The sequence below is a fragment of the Rhodnius prolixus genome, unplaced genomic scaffold (assembly GCF_049639745.1).
Source record: "Rhodnius prolixus isolate KJV_2025 unplaced genomic scaffold, Rpr scaffold_17, whole genome shotgun sequence".
Classification (NCBI taxonomy): domain Eukaryota; kingdom Metazoa; phylum Arthropoda; class Insecta; order Hemiptera; family Reduviidae; genus Rhodnius; species Rhodnius prolixus.
This window is the reverse complement of record NW_027411626.1, coordinates 1,042,320-1,062,069: the sequence shown is the minus strand read 5'-3', so window position 1 is coordinate 1,062,069 and position 19,750 is coordinate 1,042,320. Positions and strand designations below refer to the sequence as shown.

Below are 19,750 nucleotides of genomic sequence, written 5' to 3'. Positions count from 1 at the left end.
ATGTTACAGGTGAGCTCAAATTAATTATTACCAACACCAGATGGTGAGTTAATTCTTATTAATGCCAATATTAACAATTCTAAAGTTTTGGGAGGGAGGGGTAAATTCATTTTGATGTGGTATCTGTGGTTTGGAAGTGCGAACCGCTTATCAGTATTTGTGAAATGCCACGCAGGTAGTCAAGAAATAGAAATTAATTCAATAAGAACTTTGGAAATTAAAATTTTAGAACACTTAGAAATAACTTATTTAATATCCAGAATAACACGAGCATAACTTATTTAATATCCAGAATAACACGAGCATAACTTATTTAATATCCAGAATAACACGAGCATAACTTATTTAATATCCAGAATAACACGAGCATAACTTATTTAATATCCAGAATAACACGAGCATAACTTATTTAATATCCAGAATAACACGAGCATAACTTATTTAATATCCAGAATAACACGAGCATAACTTATTTAATATCCAGAATAACACGAGCATAACTTATTTAATATCCAGAATAACACGAGCATAACTTATTTAATATCCAGAATAACACGAGCATAACTTATTTAATATCCAGAATAACACGAGCATAACTTATTTAATATCCAGAATAACACGAGCATAACTTATTTAATATCCAGAATAACACGAGCATAACTTATTTAATATCCAGAATAACACGAGCATAACTTATTTAATATCCAGAATAACACGAGCATAACTTATTTAATATCCAGAATAACACGAGCATATATGGTGCTAGATTATCTGCGTTCCTTCCCCTTTTTTGGTGGAACGAAAACTTTTAATACAAGCTTAGTAAATTTCAAATGGCTAAATTTTAGCGTATCGTCGCATCCATTCTGATGACTGGTTCTTTAATCCAAAAGTGGAAAGATTGATTTTTGCCGTTTACTAGTCAGAATTTTGTTTTAAAATGCCAACCCTTCGACCCCTAGGGATTAGGTCATCATCTGGGCTGTAGAACGAATGTTTTATAGAAACGGATTACAGTGGTACCTCGGTTTTCGAACGACTTCGACTTTCGAACAAATCGCGGTATTCGACCAAGAAATTCGAGAAATATTTGGAACTCGAACACCCAAGTTGAGCCGAATGTCGTTCTTACGGCCCGGCGCGCCTTGCCCGCAGCATCAGTACGAGTCAATCTCTACGATCGGAGGGAAGATTCACGCTTAGTGTTTACCTTTACATTACACTTAATTTTAACCCTTAAGACATCAGGGACCAAAGAAAGCCACAGCAGTGCTAGTAAAGATACAGGTAAGAGAGAAGCTGCGAGAAGAATTATTGAACTCAAGAAAGAAATAATTATCAAATATGAAATGAGCACACGTGTCTCGGATCTATCTGTCGAGTATGGCAATATAAAATATAAAAATTAGGCCAGTAAAACGGCATATTTCTGGGGCTTAGAAACGAAATAAACTAGTTTACATTATTTCTTATGGGTTAAATTGTTTTGGTTCTCGACCAAATTGGTTTTCACCTCTGTATGAATTAATTTTGACTCAAATTAAAATCTTTCGTCAGAGTAAGGTAAATAATTGTAGTAAATTCATTTTTTGATATATCATCAAATTTAAGAATTAAAATGTTAATCAATTTCTGTAAATATGTTCAACAGCCCTCCTGAAGATGATTTAATTCCTAGATCGTAAGCATCAGGTTGAAACACATAAAACAAAGTTTTGACTTAAAATTGGCAACAATCTTGGCCAATGAGGAACAGCTTGGTTAAAGAATTGGAATTTATAGATTCCTCGCTGTAGATTAGCTACGGGGTTTATTTTTTTCTAGAATGTTCCAAACTTTGGGTTGTTTTGTATAATTTCAAATCTCTTGCAGAATACCATAACACATTGTTCCGATATAAACTTTGATTTCTTATTAAACCAAAATTTCGTTTAACTTGGTGTTGTATTTTCCAATTTCGACTTCTCCATTTTTAGTTTGTTTCTTCTGCCGTTACTCTTAGATGTTGATCCTGCAAATCTTACTGGAAAAGCCGGGGCATTGAAATTTCTTTTCTTTGGCGTCTTAAATTTTTTACTTACTACTACAAACAAGATGGATGCTAGATATAGTTTGGAACTAGTGGGAAGAAGCTGGGTTTGATCTAGCTCAAACGGAGTGATAAGATGGCATGTTCGTGCGTACACAGCGCTATCTGAGTGTCTGGCTTTTAAAGTATAGCAAAGGATAGCGAAAAAAAAAAGTACCAGCTTAAAAGCATCAAAAGGAAATGGCAGCACAAATTGTTAAGTGAAAAGCACAGGGCTGTATTCGCAAAGTGTGGGTGCTGAAGTTCCCTTTTGCAAAGGGCCATCATCCTCCCTTGCGAACTGACTGTTCTTGTGGTTGTATTATCCCTTATTTATTTTGTCAGTGTGTTTGCCTTATGTATTCCTTCTAATTAGAGAAAAAGGTATTATTTATTTCGAAAACTTCTTAACGCTCCGTTCTGTGTATCTAACCTCACTATCCATAATGACCTCAATATCTAGGCTTACCATAATTACGAAGAGCCAAACCGGGACGCAGAGGAGGAAGAGGCTCATTTTCGTTTTGCTTTTCGCTTAATTTGTGTTTTTCATGTTTGAAATGCAATCAAAATTATTAAGAACTGAAAACATATTAATAAATGAGCGCAGGGGGAACGATCGGCCGGGGTGTCGGTGTTGTTCAAGTTTGACCGGGACGCCGGGACAGGGATCTCAAACCGGGACCATCCCGGTCAAACCGGTACGTATTGTAAGCCTATCAATATCCCTTTCATTACAGATTTTGCTAAAACTCGTTTTCTCAAATTTCATTCCATTCTACTCATAGAATCATCATGGCAGCTCATCCCTAACCCTCTCATAGAACACCTATCTTCCTAGCACATTACCAGGTAATCCTCTAAGGAGATTGAAGAGAAGATGGCCCCGTGATCTACTCTTATCGTGAGAGCAGTATAGCAAGAGCACGTTAGTGGAGTGACACCATTGGGTGCCTTCTCCACTCGTGATTTTCACGTATTTTTTTTCAGGTACCTCATTGGCTTGTTGCAACAATTGTTGCAGTTGTAAATTCCAATTAAAGATTTTTGAAAAAATTACAAAAAATCTTTTTTTTAAAAAAAACAAAAAAAAGATTGGTAAATTTTTCCGGAAATAAAAGATTTTGAGATGCTGGATTACTCAGATGTCTGATTTCCACTTTATCGTAGTCCAGTTTAGGAGGTGTAGGGAAGTTTCCCACCACAGAATCTGCAAATACACCATTTTGCGTTTTAGATCCCACTTCTACAGTAGCGCCCCCTGTGCTGAGACGACAGTGTGCCACGAGGAAACTTGAGAAACTTATAGAATTTATCCATTATTCCATTGAAGTAAAGTAATCGTCTATTTTTTTTTCAGGCGGGGCTTAATGTCCAACAACCAAATTAGGTGTCGTGGACGAAGGCGACTAGCAAACAATACTTTACTGTAATTAATTTTTTCTTACAAATAAAAAGTAAGTCATACGCGGGATTCGAACTGGGGGATCTCCCACTTAGAAAGCCACGCTCTTGACCACTAGACAGTCATCTTAGCGCAAGGCATGCCTCAGTGATCCTTATTACGGTTCTAATTTTCTCTTAAACAGATCTTCGCCAGTCTCAGACCAGCAAGAAACTAGTCCAAGAGTTTTTATCTTTGCAGGTCTTGGTCTCCTGGCGAAGGTAACTATTCTTATCCCACAAAAGGGTTCAGGCTTTATTTTAGGGATGCTTAGTTTTAGATACAGTCCTGCTTAGTCTTTTTCTCACAAGTATTTTCATTAATTAAAATAGATTAAAACAATTTGAGAAAATGGATATTAGAAATGATTACTTTAAGAAGAACATCTGTTGCCAACCAATAAGTTAATACTTTGAGTTAAGCCGCTGAACACAAAGACAAACATTCTGCAGAGAAATTATCTCTAAACTAAACATCCAAACTTGTTGTTAACTTCCATATTGGTCCCTCGCCACAATGAAGTGAATTTCAAGCGTCTAATCATTTAATCTAAACTTCTAAATTAGTAAACTAAATTCATTAAGTTTAACATCTCCAGATGATTTTCAAGAAAATTCTTTAAACTTAGCAATGCTACGCGTTTATGTAATGAGCAATCGCTTTTATTATTGAGAATATACGAGGATTCCCTCCCCCTTAAGTAGATTACTCTAAAATTGAACCATACTTTTCGGTTAGTAAATATGATCACCACAATATTGGTCTAACCTCGTCAAGTACTTCGGCTTTAACCTTGGGACCACAAACTGACCTCTAACCTCGTACAGGACAAAGTGAACACCTCTGAACTGACTACAAGACTTCTTTTTCCCCATTTCCTTCACGAGACTCGAAGATGACTGGTTTGACAGAACAAACTTCTCCTCTACAAAGTTGGAGTACATCAGGCCTGTTCTGACCTGTAGTTACTACTCAAGAAACTCCAGAGAACCCAACTCAGACTTAACGATAGACTCTCCTAAACGTACTAAAGTACGACTCCCTTCCACGGGGGATACCTTCCATAATCCCTAGACACTCCTTTATCCCCAAAAAATGGTCAGCTGAATCTCCTGACCCACTCTGTCGCGAAATAGCCGTCCATGCTTCCAGACACAAAATAATTAAACATATCCTCCTTTAACTTTTTTCCTCCCGCTGCAGCTTCTTTTTCTATCCTTTTTCTTTGCAGATGATATCCCATTATCCAATTCTAAGCGTTCCCTAAAGTATTTAATGAAGGTTGTAATGTTGCATATTCGTATCCCATTAATACTTCTAAGCGTTTGTGCATGTTTTGTGATGAAGTTTATATCTATCTAAATGATCATAAGCATTCTATGTGCTGATAACAGCAGAAGATCATTGCGTATTCCAAGCGAATTATTGTTCAACATGATGTAGAATTTTACATCAGTTAATTATTTAAATGAGTTTCGTATTTCCTTTGCGTCATTAGTTTGGCGGGCGTTAATTATTAATTGACCTGTCACAATATAATAGCATCAATTAAATAATAACTGAGCAAAATGTTGAATGGATAGATTTTTGTGAATGAAGTGAATGTTTTTTTAAGAAATCATTGAGGAGGAGCATGCAACAAAATAATTGTACTTGATCACTCAATTTATCTTAATTCTAATTAATGAATTCAACATGAACTTTCATGATTAGTAATCGCTGTGAAAATTTAGAGAAACCTTGAGAATGGCGATTTGTGGGAATCGGTACTAGTATTTTATAAACTTAGCAAGGACGATTAAACGTGAGTATGTGTGTTAGTAATCATCTTTAAACTAGGATTCGAATCCGCAACTTTATTAATTTATCGTGAGAGTTTCCAAAAAATTATTCCTAAGATTTTTTATTTCCATAACTTCCTGTAAAGTAATTGCCTATGTTTTCAGGCTAGCTTTACATCCAACCACCAAATTAGGTGCCGTGGACGGAGGTGACTAGCAAACATACTTTACTACAAATTTCTCATATTAATCATTAAATAAAATCCAAAGCCTAAGACCGGGGGAATCGAACCCACTAAACCAACAATACATCTTAGCATTGCGGGTCTAGCCTATAACCGCCTAACATACTTTACTATAAATTTCTCATATTAACCTTTCAATAAAATCCAAGGCCTAGACCAGGGGAATCGAACCCACTAAACCAACAATACATTTTAGCATTGCGGGTCTAGCCTCTAGCCGCCTAACATACTTTACTATAAATTTCTCATATTAACCTTTCAATAAAATCCAAGGCCTAGACCAGGGGAATCGAACCCACTAAACCAACAATACATTTTAGCATTGCGGGTCTAGCCTCTAGCCGCCTAACATACTTTACTATAAATTTCTCATATTAACCTTTCAATAAAATCCAAGGCCTAGACCAGGGGAATCGAACCCACTAAACCAACAATACATTTTAGCATTGCGGGTCTAGCCTCTAACCGCCTAACATACTTTACTATAAATATTTCATATTAACCATTAAATAAAATCCAAGGCCTAGACCAGGGGAATCGAACCCACTAAACCAACAATACATCTTAGCATTGCGGGTCTAGCCCATCTAACCGCTCGGCTACTGTGGTGCCTTATAACTTCCTGTGTACTAAATTACGATATAATTTTTATAGTTATATTAAAGTACGTCAATGGCTGAGATCATTGGCTTCCGGCGGAGATCTTTTAAGCAGAGAGAGAGTGTGTTCAGTCGTTGCAGTCAGCTCTGTACATCATAGAGAAAAGTAAAAAGTCTCTTCGGGCAAATAGCTTGGACTTGAACTCGTAGAAATCCTACTTAGGGAATCCAGTTTTTTTTTTTTTGGTAAAGTATTCGTGACTTGATAAAAGTGTGTGTTAAGTCTTCAGAATTTAATAATATCGTGATTTTATTCATCACAGCGAGCCTAATACCTCTCTGATGATGGAAGAAAATCGGAAATCGAATATAGTAAACTTGCAAAAAAACAGCTGTTTTTTTATGATTTACAACCTTTTTACATTCTTTTTGCACTTCGTGGGAGGAAATAATGGAATCGTCCATATCGCTGTTATTTTCGTTTTGTAGCGGAAATGCTTGGGAGAATTTCCTGTTTATTTCAGTAAGTGAAAGCGTAAAATATGAAATATTCTTCTAGCTAGGATATTTTCTTTATAATAAAAGACAAAGAATAAAATGAGCACCATCTTATCATTCTTTTTACAATAACATAATTAAATCCTTAAATTAATCCTTGCACCAATTAATTAAGTGGCTATTTTTAGACAAGGCAACTAATTAAAAAGGAAAGTCACCGGTGCGCATGACAGTAGCGTTTGAGAAAATAATTAAATTAAATTAATGGTTGTTAGGGAAACACCTAACTCTATCTTGTGAGCACTGTTCTCTTTTACTGAGCTTGCTTGCTGGCCAGTCCGTTCCACGGAGTGTCTAAAGATAAAAGTTTTCTAAATCAATCACCTTATCATATACGTGATCAATCAGTTAGTGGAAAACATTGCTGATTGATTCTTGTAGCGATTTGCAAGCTCACAAACTCACAAATTATGTGTAAGTGGAGGGGAGGAGCTTCAGCTTTGGTGGGGATAAAAACGTCACAAGATTTTTCCTACTGCCTCGAGTAGTAGTGTATTGATGATCAAATAAATCGCCTAAAGTAATTCTCTATCTTAAAAGAATAAAATGAACAAAAATATGGCGAGTCAAAATACCTTGTAAAAGAGAAGAGGAGAGACATTAGTAAATAAGAAGTAGAAAAACAAAATATATATTTCTTGAGCTAATATTAAACGTAACTAGGGATTATCGAACTTTGGGCCGAAGTAGGCCACGCTCTTAACAATAACTCTAGGAACATCCCCCCTCCAATCTTATTCTCTCTCTCAGCTCCAGCACACCTTCATCTTCATTGGTGGAATTTTTTTTTTTGAGGAAGAAAACAGTGCCTGTTAAATTCATCGTATTTCTTCTACCACGTGGAGCCTTCTAATTGGATTGTAATAATAATAATTTTCGTTTTCTATATCTCACTTGGTGCAGATAAATTTAGAATCACATGAGATTTTATAGTTTCTACACGTGCGAATGAATAACACCTGGAAAATCACTGTGGAAATTAGGGATTCTGTTTTGGTTTTTTTTTTTGGTAAACTATCTTCGCTTCCATTTTTAGGATTTATTAACTTTGAAATAGTTCTGTTAGAAGAAGAAGAAGGCAAGTAAATGTTTTAAGTATAATGTACTAGAAGCACAAGAATGTAGCGTTTATTTTAAAGTAAATATCTTGAGGAAAATCGGAAAAGTTTCTAAAAACTAAAAGATCTAATCCGTGAAGTACCACTTCTGATGAAACTAATTTGTAGTTTTTACAGATTTATTTAATTTTCCTGTAAATAATATACTACACAGATCATAAGGACGGAAAATTTAGAAAGCAAAATGGGGTTTTTACAAAAAAACCTATAGGGTTTTCCAGAAAATATTACACTTGAACTCTTTATTTCCGCATGTGTGCTATAAATACCAAGTTGAAAGAAAATCTGAAGTGTCATTTACGTGATAAATCTCGTAGTACTAAAAAAATCGATTCTATTGACTCTTAGTACTAAAAAAATCGATTCTGCAGACTTTTAGTATTAAAAAAATCGATTCTGTAGACTCTTAGTACTAAAAAAAAAAATCGATTCTGTAGACTCTTAGTACTAAAAAAAAATCGATTCTGTAGACTCTTAGTACTGAAAAAAATCGATTCTGTAGACTCTTAGTACAAAAAAAAAATCGATTCTGTAGAGTGGTATTTCCAGTTATCCAATTTTGATAAAAATTGAGTGTTGATTTTTTCAATTAGAGAGAAAGAGAGGAGAAAAGAATAATTACTAGCCAAATAAGTGCGTAGGACTCGTTTTGTTTTTCAATAAAAAAGGTCCGGGGTACCATTAATAGGAATCCTGTGCAAGATCCAGAGCTAAGCTCGGCTTCCTATTAAGCCTTAAAGGCTCCTCTAAAGTCATGCAAAAAAGCTGTGGGTGTGGTTTTGGTAGGGAAGAGGGGGAGGCAAAAACCACGGTCTGAGTGCTAAGTTTTTTGCCCCCCATTATATATAGAAAGGTATGGTCCGCTTGTAATTGTTGTTCATGTTGTTAGAAAGCAGAGATTTTACAGGTTGGTTGTTTTTTCTTATAGTGTTTTCTTTTCTTAATGGTTAGCATACAGGGTTCCCACGCAGAGATCCAGGGTTCGAATCCAGCTGTTGGCCCTTAGATTTTCTCTTCCCTTGGAGCTTCCAATAGCTCACTGTCCGATCATGGACCAGTGATCTTTACTTTGAGAGGACACAGGATGTTGGTGGCGATTTCCAACCGTTTACCAACAGGTAGATGGAATAGTTAACTGGACCAAAATCCGGCTAAAACGACTTGCAAACGTCCATTAGGATAATTTCCATCGGACTTATTGAATTAGTAGTAGCTTAAGCATCATGATTGAACCTCCCAGAATTCAAAATTGTTTTGACTGAAACTGTTCAAGGAATATCGTATACCTATCTTTCCGTGTACTTGTCCGGTGGTTGGCGGTGCATTGGGCGTCAATGGTAATGCCCCTTAAATTAATAATATTCAAAGTTGCCGTGCTCTAGGCTACAGAACTCCAAGTCCCCAATCAAAAACTTAAATAGGAACTTGAACTTTCGACTGCCGCGGCTTTAGGCCATAGGACGCTAAGTCCCAAATCAAAAACCTAAAGAGGAACTTGAACTTGTATTTGTTTTCCTGATAACCAGATCTCTTTCTATCTTCATTATTTATTAATTTCCTAGTACACCCCCAGTTATCGTGAAATCGATAGAAGTGAATCATCCAGGAGACACGCACACTTGAGAGAGAAGTAATGATGTACTATAATAATGAGGTCGCTCTTGAAAAGTATGATTGAAATTGATTGGCCCTACTGATGTTGAAGTACGTCTGGTATCAAGCACAATTGACGTGATTGATTGAGTTATCTCTGGCATGCAGATATGTGCTTCAGTTACGCACCTTTTGCTACTGGATATCGTATTCTCTTTTGTATTCTAATATCTCTCTCTCTCTCTCTTTCTCTCGAGACTGTTTCTCTGTTTACTCCGCTATTCAGTGATAAATCTTTTTCTCTTTTACAATTGCTTTTATGAAAAATAGGATTTCAGTTACTTTTTCTCTATTTTTTACCTTTAGATTATACGATTTTATTTTGTTCGCACAAGGCGCCACGATAGCCGAGCGGTTATAGGCTAGACCCGCAATGCTAAGATGTATTGTTGGTTTAGTGGGTTCGATTCCCTGTCTAAAACTTGGATTTTATTTAATGTTTTATATGAGAATTTTATAGTAAAGTGTGTTAGGCGGTTATAGGCTAGACCCGCAATGCTAAGATGTATTGTTGGTTTAGTGGGTTCGATGCCCTGGTCTAGGCCTTGTATTTTATTTAATGGTTGATACGAGAAATTTGTAGTAAAGTATTGTTTGCTAGTCGCCTCCGTCCACGACATCTAATTTGGTAATTGGACGTAAAGTCTGCCAGAAAAAATAGGCATTACTTTACTTTATAAGTTCTATTAAAGATGTCAGCGTCTGAGTGACCAAGTGGTTCAACCGTTCAACTTTTCTGGTGTTACTTAAAAATAATTTTACTGGCTCTTCGAGAATCTAAAACATTTATTTCCTATGGCATCTGGAAGGAAGTAAATAGTAAGGACAAAAAAAACAATTCAACATTTAAAAGTAAATAACCGAGAGAATAGACACGCGGACTATATATAGCCCGGTAGAGCCAAGGGTCGAGGACAGTTCGTGCTGCTCACTGTCAAGGCCTCTGTGTGTGTGGGAGAAGGGGCGGTGATAGTCGTCTGATTGTCTCTTCAGGCCGAAGATAGCGCCCTGGTACACTCATCATCATCATCGAGATGCCAAGACCCCCCTTGGACCGGCCGCACTACACACGGGCTGTTCGCCAAATCTTGTATCCATTTATAGTCGAGCAGTTTGCAAACACTAACCAACACATGTTTATTTAGTACTCATTACTTACCTCCTCCGAAGAGGTAGGTGGTGGTAAGTCTCATGTTAGTATATTGAATTGTTCATGTTAGGACTCGTAGGAAATAAAACCTTGACTTGTCTAGCTATAACGAGCACGATGATTGTTCTGATTGGTTTATTCTACCGGATCTTGAGTGGGAGATATTTTCCATTAAGGATTTTTTTTCCGAAAATGGCACTTCCTGTAGTAGATTTTTCTTCTAACTTGGTATTTTTATCAAAAGATTTTATCATTCTCAATAATAAGTAAAATCAAGAACCGTTCATTATGATCAAATAATCCTTGTAAGTTTAAAGAAAAGCCTATTCCCTTTTCCCTCCCAGGAGTGCTTCTGAATTTTCCTGCCATCATCAGACCATCATGCGTACAATATGGTGTACTTAGTTTAAAAAAAAAAATCGTTGCATCTGTTTTCCAGAGCATTAAATGTATTTAGTAAAAGTGATACTTCCGGTTTTAAGGATTGTGATAGCTCGGTTACTGTCAGGCCCCCCCTGATAGGGTTCAATCTGTGGATAAAGTTTCAGTTTCCTGCGATTATTAGTTTTTGAGATTTGAGAAAACAAACATACAAATCACTTTGTAACAACCAGTATTGGGATTCTGCAAACCTCAAAACGGGAGTTTCCTGTAAAAACTCTTACCAACTTAGAAGTTAGCTACTTTTTTGTCCCAGTCAATCATAAGGCAGAAATCATATCAACCTTTAAATAAAATCAAAGGTCGGGGAATCGAACCTACTAAACCAACAATACATCTTAGCATTGCGGCTCTAGCCTATTACTGCCTCACATACTTTTCTATAAATTTCTCATATTAACCATTAAATAAAATCCAAGGCCTAGACAGGGGGAATCGAACCCACTAAACCAACAATACATCTTAGCATTGCGGGTCTAGCCTCTAACCGCCTAACATACTTTGATATAAATTTCTCATATTGACCATTAAATAAAATCCAAGACCTTGACCGGGGGAATCGAACCCACTAAACCAACAATACATCTTAGCATTGCGGGTCTAGCCTATAACCGCTCGGCCATAGTGGCGCCTTCTTATAAACATTACATACTAGATATTTTACTTTCATCTGTCAGCTAATTCCAGTAAAATTTCATTTAAGTCTAGACCCCCTAGTTATGATTATACAATATGTTGCCCAAATTTCGAGATTTTAAAGGTGTGGTAGTAACGAATTTGAGTATTTTTTTAAATACAAAATCCATACAGCTCAATTGATCTTGCCGATGGACGCGTTGAATGTTAAAAAAGATTTTACATCATCTTGTTTATTGATCACCTTGAAGTTTGTTTGATTTCCTTGAATCTTAATTAACCACCTACCTTAGAGATGTAGTTTGTTGGTATTCATGATGTAGGTTGGTTTGGTGATGAAACGATTACAACAATGTTTACAGTATAATATATTAAGGAATCCCTTAATTTAGAGCTCCAAAGTGAAAAAAAAATAATTGTACACAGTAAGTGTAGTGTGAGGTGGAAACGTAATTGCAGCCAAATTACACCAGAGCGATTAGTCTACCCCTCTGGTGATGGATGAAAGTCCGAAGATGGTCATAGATTTTATAAGCATGCGCATTACAACAGATAAAATGTAAGATATTCTGATACTTTCGGTTCTTCGTCAAGTTCTTATCAGTTCTAATGGGGGAGTACTTGAACGAAATATACAGTAATTTCCTGCGATTCTTAATTTTTTTTTATCTAAAGGATCTAATAAATACTCACAAACAGATAATTTACTAAAAACCAGAACTTAACCAATTAGTTTTCTTCTTGATCGGATGAATTAGATTAAAATTTATAAACAAATATAGTTCAACAAATGTTCCTCACTAATTAGGTTTAGAATTTCAAACAAATCTGTCAACGCGTGGCGTTGAGGCAAGTTTCAGGTTGTTTGTTCCGTGATGAGTCCGTTCCTAAAATATCCGCTCTGTTTACATCCTTACTGTATTTTTATTTATATAACATTATCTTCGTCCAGTTATTCTTGGTTCTGCTGTATAACATACTCTTACAACTTTCTATCTCTCCTAGTTTATAAGAAGAATGAGTCAACGACTGATATATTCTGTCGTCATATCTATTAGGTCTCAATTTTTAGAGGTTCCGCAATATGATGTTTCGCTTGAATCCGTTGAGCAAAAAAAACTCAAATTGGTTACACTAGCACACCTTCAAATCACAAAATTTGGGCAACATATTGTATAATCATAAATATACAGGTGTTAGAAATTGTACCATAAATGGGAGTCTAGAGGATAGCTTAACTTCATCCCCTCCTCTCTAGAACACCGCTTAAATGAAATTTTACTGAAATTAGCTGACAAATGAAAGTAAAATATCTCTTTGCATGTAATGTTTATAAGAAGGTGTCACGATGGCTGAGCGGTTATAGGCTAGACCCGCAATGCTAAGATGTATTGTTGGTTAGTGGGTTCGATTCCCTGGTTTAGGCCTTGGATTTTATTTAATGTTTAATATGAGAACTTTGTAGTAAAGTATGTTTGGTAATCGCCTCCGTCCACGACACCTAATTTGGTAGTTGGAGGTAAAGTCAATCTGAAGAAGAAATAGGTATGTGTTTCCTATGTTGTTCTAACAAATGGTTCTAATCTTCTTGAAAATAAAGAATTATTATTTATTATTATTCCTATATAAGTCTAGTGAGTAACCAACATGATTAAATGTGAGTTTAAGGTGGTACTACTTACGTCTAGTGAGTCACCAACATTGTTAAATTTAAGTTAAGGATAGTCCTTTGTAGGTCTAGTGAGTGACCAGTATGGTTAAATATGAGTGTAAGATAGTTCTACATAAGTCTAGTAAGTTAAATATCATGTTACATGGTTAAATGTGAGTGTAGAAACTGCATTTATGTTTACAGAAATTGCCACTAGAGTTCTCCACCTGATGGAGTATAAAGTAAGCTTACAGCCTATTTAATGGCGGCCTACTAGCCTATTTCTCTTTTATCTATTTCACGATTAAACAATACAAATTCTCAACTTTTATGATTCTGTTAACGATAATTGGGTAAAATATGAAGTATTATACCAAAAGAAATATTATTTATCCTATTTTTAAAGACATTTTTTTTTCTTGCTTAAATCGTAAGTTTATCAAATACCTATGGGAGAAATGTTGGAGAAAAATTTTTAAATTAATTATTTCAAAGAAATTATTGAGCTTAAAGTAGTGGCCAATCAGAATGCAGTTAGGTTGTAGGCTGTGGGCGGGTCACGCCCACCTCTAGTGTAGTCACGCCCCGTCCAATGAAAACCAGTTGTGGGCTGGTCAAAGCGTATTAACAATGGTGTTACATTTCACTTAGTTTTCTAAATATTTTATTATTTTCTCATATTTTATTAACTTTTTTTGGTTATTTTAGAAATAATATTAATATTAAGTAGATAATGAGAAATAATGCTAACAAATTATTTTTAAAAAAATATTCTCAATTTTCAATAATTTTTTTTATTAAGTTAAGATTGTTTTCGAATAGTTTTCGCCAATATTCGACAGTTTCACTTTACTTTCTTATTCAAAAGAATCTTGATGAACACTCACATGACTTTTTCTTACCATAATTTAAGAATATAATTGAATTTTTTTGTAACTTAGAATGGCATAAGAGATAAATAAAAAAAATGATAAAAGAGATCAAATTAATAATGATGTTGATAGAATGCGACTCACAATACAAGTCTGAAAAAACTAATCTATAAAGTTTTTGTTGGAGATACTGAGAAAGTATCTGCAATGGTTCTCTAGAGGAAGTTTCGAAATTTTTATTTATTCAACTACTTCCTTTTTGACCTAGAAGGCGTAATAAAATGTAATAACGGACATTATGTGAACTATTGGCATAGTGTGAATCCGTACAGAGTGCAGCACGTCGAGTGGCAAGGGAGCATTAAGCCTTACGCCGTGCAATCATTAAGCTCTGCCAGACCAGCAATGTACTACACTCGGCTGATTTTAATCTTGTTGGTTCGGCCGGGTGGTGGGGTGGAGAGGTAAAGAATTATTTTTGTGTTTGATAACGTCACTATTAATAGTAGCGAGGTGTTGCATCATTCTGATTAATTATTTAAAATTCACTTTCTTTAGAAGATACTGAGATTGTCAATAGATCCTTGTGAACGCAGAGGAAACGTCCATGTAGGAGTGCTTTTTTACAGCGCACTGTCCAGCCTCCGTATAATGTTCTCGCGTTACAGCCAGTGTCACCTACCAGTGATGGATGAAAGTCCGAAGATGGTCATAGATTTTATAAGCATGCTCATTGCAACAGATAAAATGTAAGATATTCTGATACTTTCGGTTCTTCGCCAAGTTCTTATCAGTTCTAATGGGGGAGTACTTGAACGAAATAGATATACAGTAACTTCCTGCGATTCTTAATTTTTTTTTTTTATCTAAAGGATCTAATACGTTCTCACAAACAGATAATTTTCTAAAAACCCAGTACTTAACCAAGAGCTGTAAAGAAGCTGTAGGCCAAGAATGAGCTGTAAAGAAGCTGCTAGAAAAAAAAAAGAGCAGGTGGATTCGAACCTGGGATCCCCACGCGGGAATCCAGTTCGCTAATTGCATCCCTCATTTAAGGATTATGCAGCCAAGGAATTCCTCTTCCTTCTAGAGAAATATTCCTAATGTTTTTTAGGTTTGCGTGTTGGTTGAAAGAGATTGTCTAAAGCTGCTTTGGGTAACTTGTGAGGACAGGGGATAAGCTGTGATTATCAGGCTTTATCTGAAAAGTTTGTCTTCAAGTAGATCGACACCAGAACAACTGGAGTGTATGTCCTCTACCCAATTCCTTCTCCTTGAACTTACAAGGCTCTCGCTGGTACAGTACAGCTTCACTAAGTAAAGGAAAAGCTTAGTTAATGTGGGCAAGTCTTTTACCAACTCTAGAGATACAAAGCAATGGCAGGGTGTTTTAATGAAGCTAATTTTTAGGATTATAAAGAAATTGTTGATCTCAAAGAAAAGCCTCTTTTAATTTTGTTATTCTGGTTTTACTTTAAATGGAAAAAATAAGACTAATCCATCTTAGTATCAGAAATTCAATTCCTCTTTGACGCCCGCAAGGTTTTCTTTGTAGGCCAAGAATTCAATACAAAACCTTCATAAACCCTTTCCTTACGTTGTAAAAATATTGGAATATTGATTATAGCTTCTTTTTTTTTTTTTTTATGGAATCCAATACACTTTAGGAGGCCCTCCTTTTATAGCCTTTATTCAAGGCAGGTTCCAATGTTCATCGTATGATCGATATTCCAGTAATACTGCTCATCCTCTCCTTGGGTGGAAGAGAATTTGTCTCAGGACGTTCGCTGCAACAAGTACAGTCAGTTATTTTGCTTTAACTCCAGTTAGTTCTTAGGATTACGTAACAGGATGGGTGGGTAATTAGAAAGAAAATTATCTCTAAAGGAAATCGGGTGTTAACAGGGCCGAGAATTCAGCGCCGCACCGGAAGGCGTTGTGAATAATTCGCGCCAGATTGTTTTCTAATTTCTCTTTCTCCACTGCAGTAGTAAAGTAGTAAAGAAAAGTAAAGTAATTGCCTATTTTTTCAGGCGAGCTTTACGTCCATCTAATTTAAATTAGGTGTCGTGGATGGAGGCGACTAGCAAACATACTTTACTGTAAAGTTCTCATATTAAACATTAAATAAAATCCAAGGCTACACCAGGGGAATCGAACCCACTAATCCAACAATACATCTTAGCATTGCGGGTCTAGCCTATAACCGCTCGGCTACCGTGGCACCCTCCACTGAAGTGCTGTTTTTTTTTTATTTTCATTTTCCGAACGAAGTTTCCCAACTGTTTGTAAATTTAATGAATATTGGCTGACCGGAAGTGCCACTTCTCTGAGTATTTTTTTAAAGGATTTCTTTGTAAAAAAAAAATGCCCCTATGGATTTCATTGGGGTTAAATTGATTGGTTAAAATCTAATCTCCAGAAAAGTTTCTAGTCGGAAGTACCCGTATATTCAATGGATAGATGTAAACTTCGCATTGGCTGTGATAGAGTCTTCTCTGCAAGGCGGAGTACTCGGTGTAACCTGTGGTTAAAAAACTTTTAGTCAAATATTTCGAGTTTAAAGCATGCTAATGAATTAGATCATTTGTAAGAAAAAAAAAAAAGACGTGCAAGTCTGAGTGCTAAATTTCTTTCTTATTCGCGTTATGGCGTTTAATAATGCCACTATTCCATACTTTAACCTGGTCTGATTTCTGTAATTATTTTTCATATCTGATATATAAAAATAAATAAATAATCTGGAAGAAAAATAATTCTCTCGAGTTATTAGTGGGATAGTGCCGCCTTGTGATGACCTAGTTCCCGGGATAATCACCAGAGGTCACAACACGCGCCAAGGATCTGCTCCAACTTCCGGCCTTCCGCTTCCTGCTCTCCATAGTAAACTTTAATAGTTCATTCTCTTTTCTCTAAATAGAATATCTGCGGGCTGTGCAACCATTTCTATCCTCAGATACTTAAATTAAATTTAATAATGGCATTCTGCTCAGAAATGGATTGTTATCATGAAATAACGGCAGCTCGCTAACGCCAAGATAAATAAACAAACCGTGAATTGTATTTATTTATCAAATTTATCATCTCTATTTTGTCTGTATTAAATGTGAAATTTCATTTGTGAACCATTTGTTGCTGAGTAAACATCTTGATAATAATTTTTTTGTTTGTTTTTTTCAATGATACAGATTTCATTTCTGTTGGTAGTAAATAATATTTTTAATATTACAAACAGCGAAAGAGCCTGCTCGATCTGTCTATCGAACTGTAAACATAAATGTAGACGCCACGATAGCCGAGCGGTAATATGCTAGACCCGCAATGCTAAAATGTATTGTTGGTTTAGTGGGTTCGATTCCCCTGGTCTAGGCCTTGGATTTTATTTAATGGTTAATATGAGAAATTTATAGTAAAGTATATTTGGTAGTCAGTCGCCTTCGTCCACGACACTTATAACCGCTCGGCTATCGTGGCGTCTAGATTTAACAGATCTATCCCGATAACCTTCGGCGAGGGAATTCAAATGACTTTTCTTTCGCTTGTCTTCAGTTCTTTTGACGAAACATTTGATGGTTTAGGAAAAAATTGCACATTCTCCATTTAACTTCATTCAGAATCAAATGAAACCATTATCCCCCATTAGATTATGATTCCCTCTTCGATAAACTCTGCAATCCTTATCGATCCAAAAGATCAGATGCATTCAGTATTGGATGAATTATTGATAAGCTGTTTCTAGATGATATAGTGACTGGGGTGGGCCAGTCTTTACCAAATAAGTGGGAAATATATATATATAAAATAGTTGCCTTTCAAAGTTTACAAATCGATCCTGTCAGCCATTATTTTCCCCTCTTGGAAAAGGGGGAATCTAGGGTGCAATTGCGGACTATCTTCTACGAGCAGATCTACGTACTTTATCATTGACAAGTTGAGCAACTGTTCGATTCAGGATAACTTACCAACATGCGATTTTAGAAAGATAAATAAATAAAATTGCTGCAACTCCATATCTCTGCTGTGAAATTTATCTAAGTTTGGTGCTTAAGACACTGGTAGCTACATGAAATATCTCTTGCAAGTACCGACATCTTTTTGTTTTTTTAATATTTAAGCATTAAGTATTTTTCGGATTTTAATTAAAGACTTTTTCTAGATGCTAAAAAAAATAAAAGAATTTCTGTCGCAGTCTCGATTAATATTAAAGTTGTCAACGGAATCTTGTTGCGACTTCATACAGTAATTGCCTCACAAGTGCCGCCATCAAAATTGAGGAAAAAATATATTAGAAGTTACTGGTACAGTTCGTAATAATTTCTCAGATGGGCGGAAAAGTGAATTTAATTTAAGAGTCCAGCTGATAGTGGGTCTAATGTAAAGAGGATATGGGCGCCACGGTAGCCGAGTGGTTATAGGCTAGACCCGCAATGCTAAGATGTATTGTTGGTTTAGTGGGTTCGATTCCCTCTGGTCTAGGCCTTGGATTTTATTTAATGTTTAATATGAGAACTTTGTAGTAAAGTATGTTTGCTAGTCGCCTCCGTCCACGACACCCAATTTGGTAGTTGGATGTAAAGCCAGCCTGGAAAAAGTAGGCAATTACTTTACTTTACTACTTGTAAAGAGGATGTATGGCATTGGATTCAGAAGAATAGCACTCTGCCGAAGAACCTCCCATCAAGAGTCAGGCTCCTGGACTAATCAAACAGAAAGACCTAGAGAGGATGCTCTGAACCTGTAAAAAACTGTTTTGATTCCCTTTTGAGAATCTAACCTATAGTTGGAGAATAACCTCATATTCTGGGTTATGTTCCGAATTTAAGCGGATTTATAACTTTTCGGAGAAGCATCTATTCGTATAGTAGGGAAGGGATTAGCTATGTGGTTAGCGTATTCGAATCCAGCTGCTGACTCTTAGATTTTCTCTTCCTAGGAGCTTCTTACAGCTCACTGTCCGGTGATGTTACAGTGTTGTCTGTAACGAGAGAACACTGTCAGGAGGCCGGCAGTGCACTGAAAAAAGCTCCGGGCGCCAATAACCTTAGATGTTGACGCGCCTTAAAACAAAAGAAAAAAATATTCGAATAGTCAAGATTTTTTTTTTTTTTTCTTTGAGAACGCTTCATGGGGTTTTGGGATAGCGTAGGGTCACCCTCCCTGCTGGCTGATAACCATCCCCACAAATTTGGGATAAAATTTAGCTATATTGGGGGAGGGGAAGGGAAATGAGTTTGAGAGATTTGGGTATGGTACTTGTTGCCTTCATCCAAGGCAAAATATGCCTTACCTGCTCTACGAGGGGGAAAACAGGAAGTAAATAAAGTGGTACGGATGGTGTGTATGTGCGCGTGTGCAGGCAGGTTGTGTTTGGACTGTGGTGGGGGCAGTGTGGGGCCGTTGGTATTGATCAGTATAGGGGCGGCCAGCTCTCCGGCAGCAGCAGCAGCTCTTCCACCATCTACCTCCACACGGGGGCCACCCTGAATGGTGTTCTCTTCTCCAGTTGGTAGCCCCGGACTCGAATGGTCGCCATG

General features: G+C 36.3%; 1 protein-coding gene across 30 annotated transcripts in view; it reads left to right on the top strand.

Annotated features, from left to right (window-relative positions):
* LOC141459667 (serine/threonine-protein kinase MARK2-like) overlaps window positions 1-19,750 on the top strand; it is a 280,726-nt gene that overhangs the window by 119,596 nt on the left and 141,380 nt on the right. The window contains exon 1 of one of the 30 annotated variants that reach the window (XM_074139007.1): window positions 25-43. The exons of the other annotated variants lie outside the window; for them this stretch is intronic. Coding sequence (XP_073995108.1) covers window positions 41-43 — 3 coding nt within the window. The 5' untranslated portion in view covers window positions 25-40. Of the gene's footprint in view, window positions 1-24; window positions 44-19,750 lie in introns of those variants that run through there. 30 annotated transcript variants of the gene reach the window in all.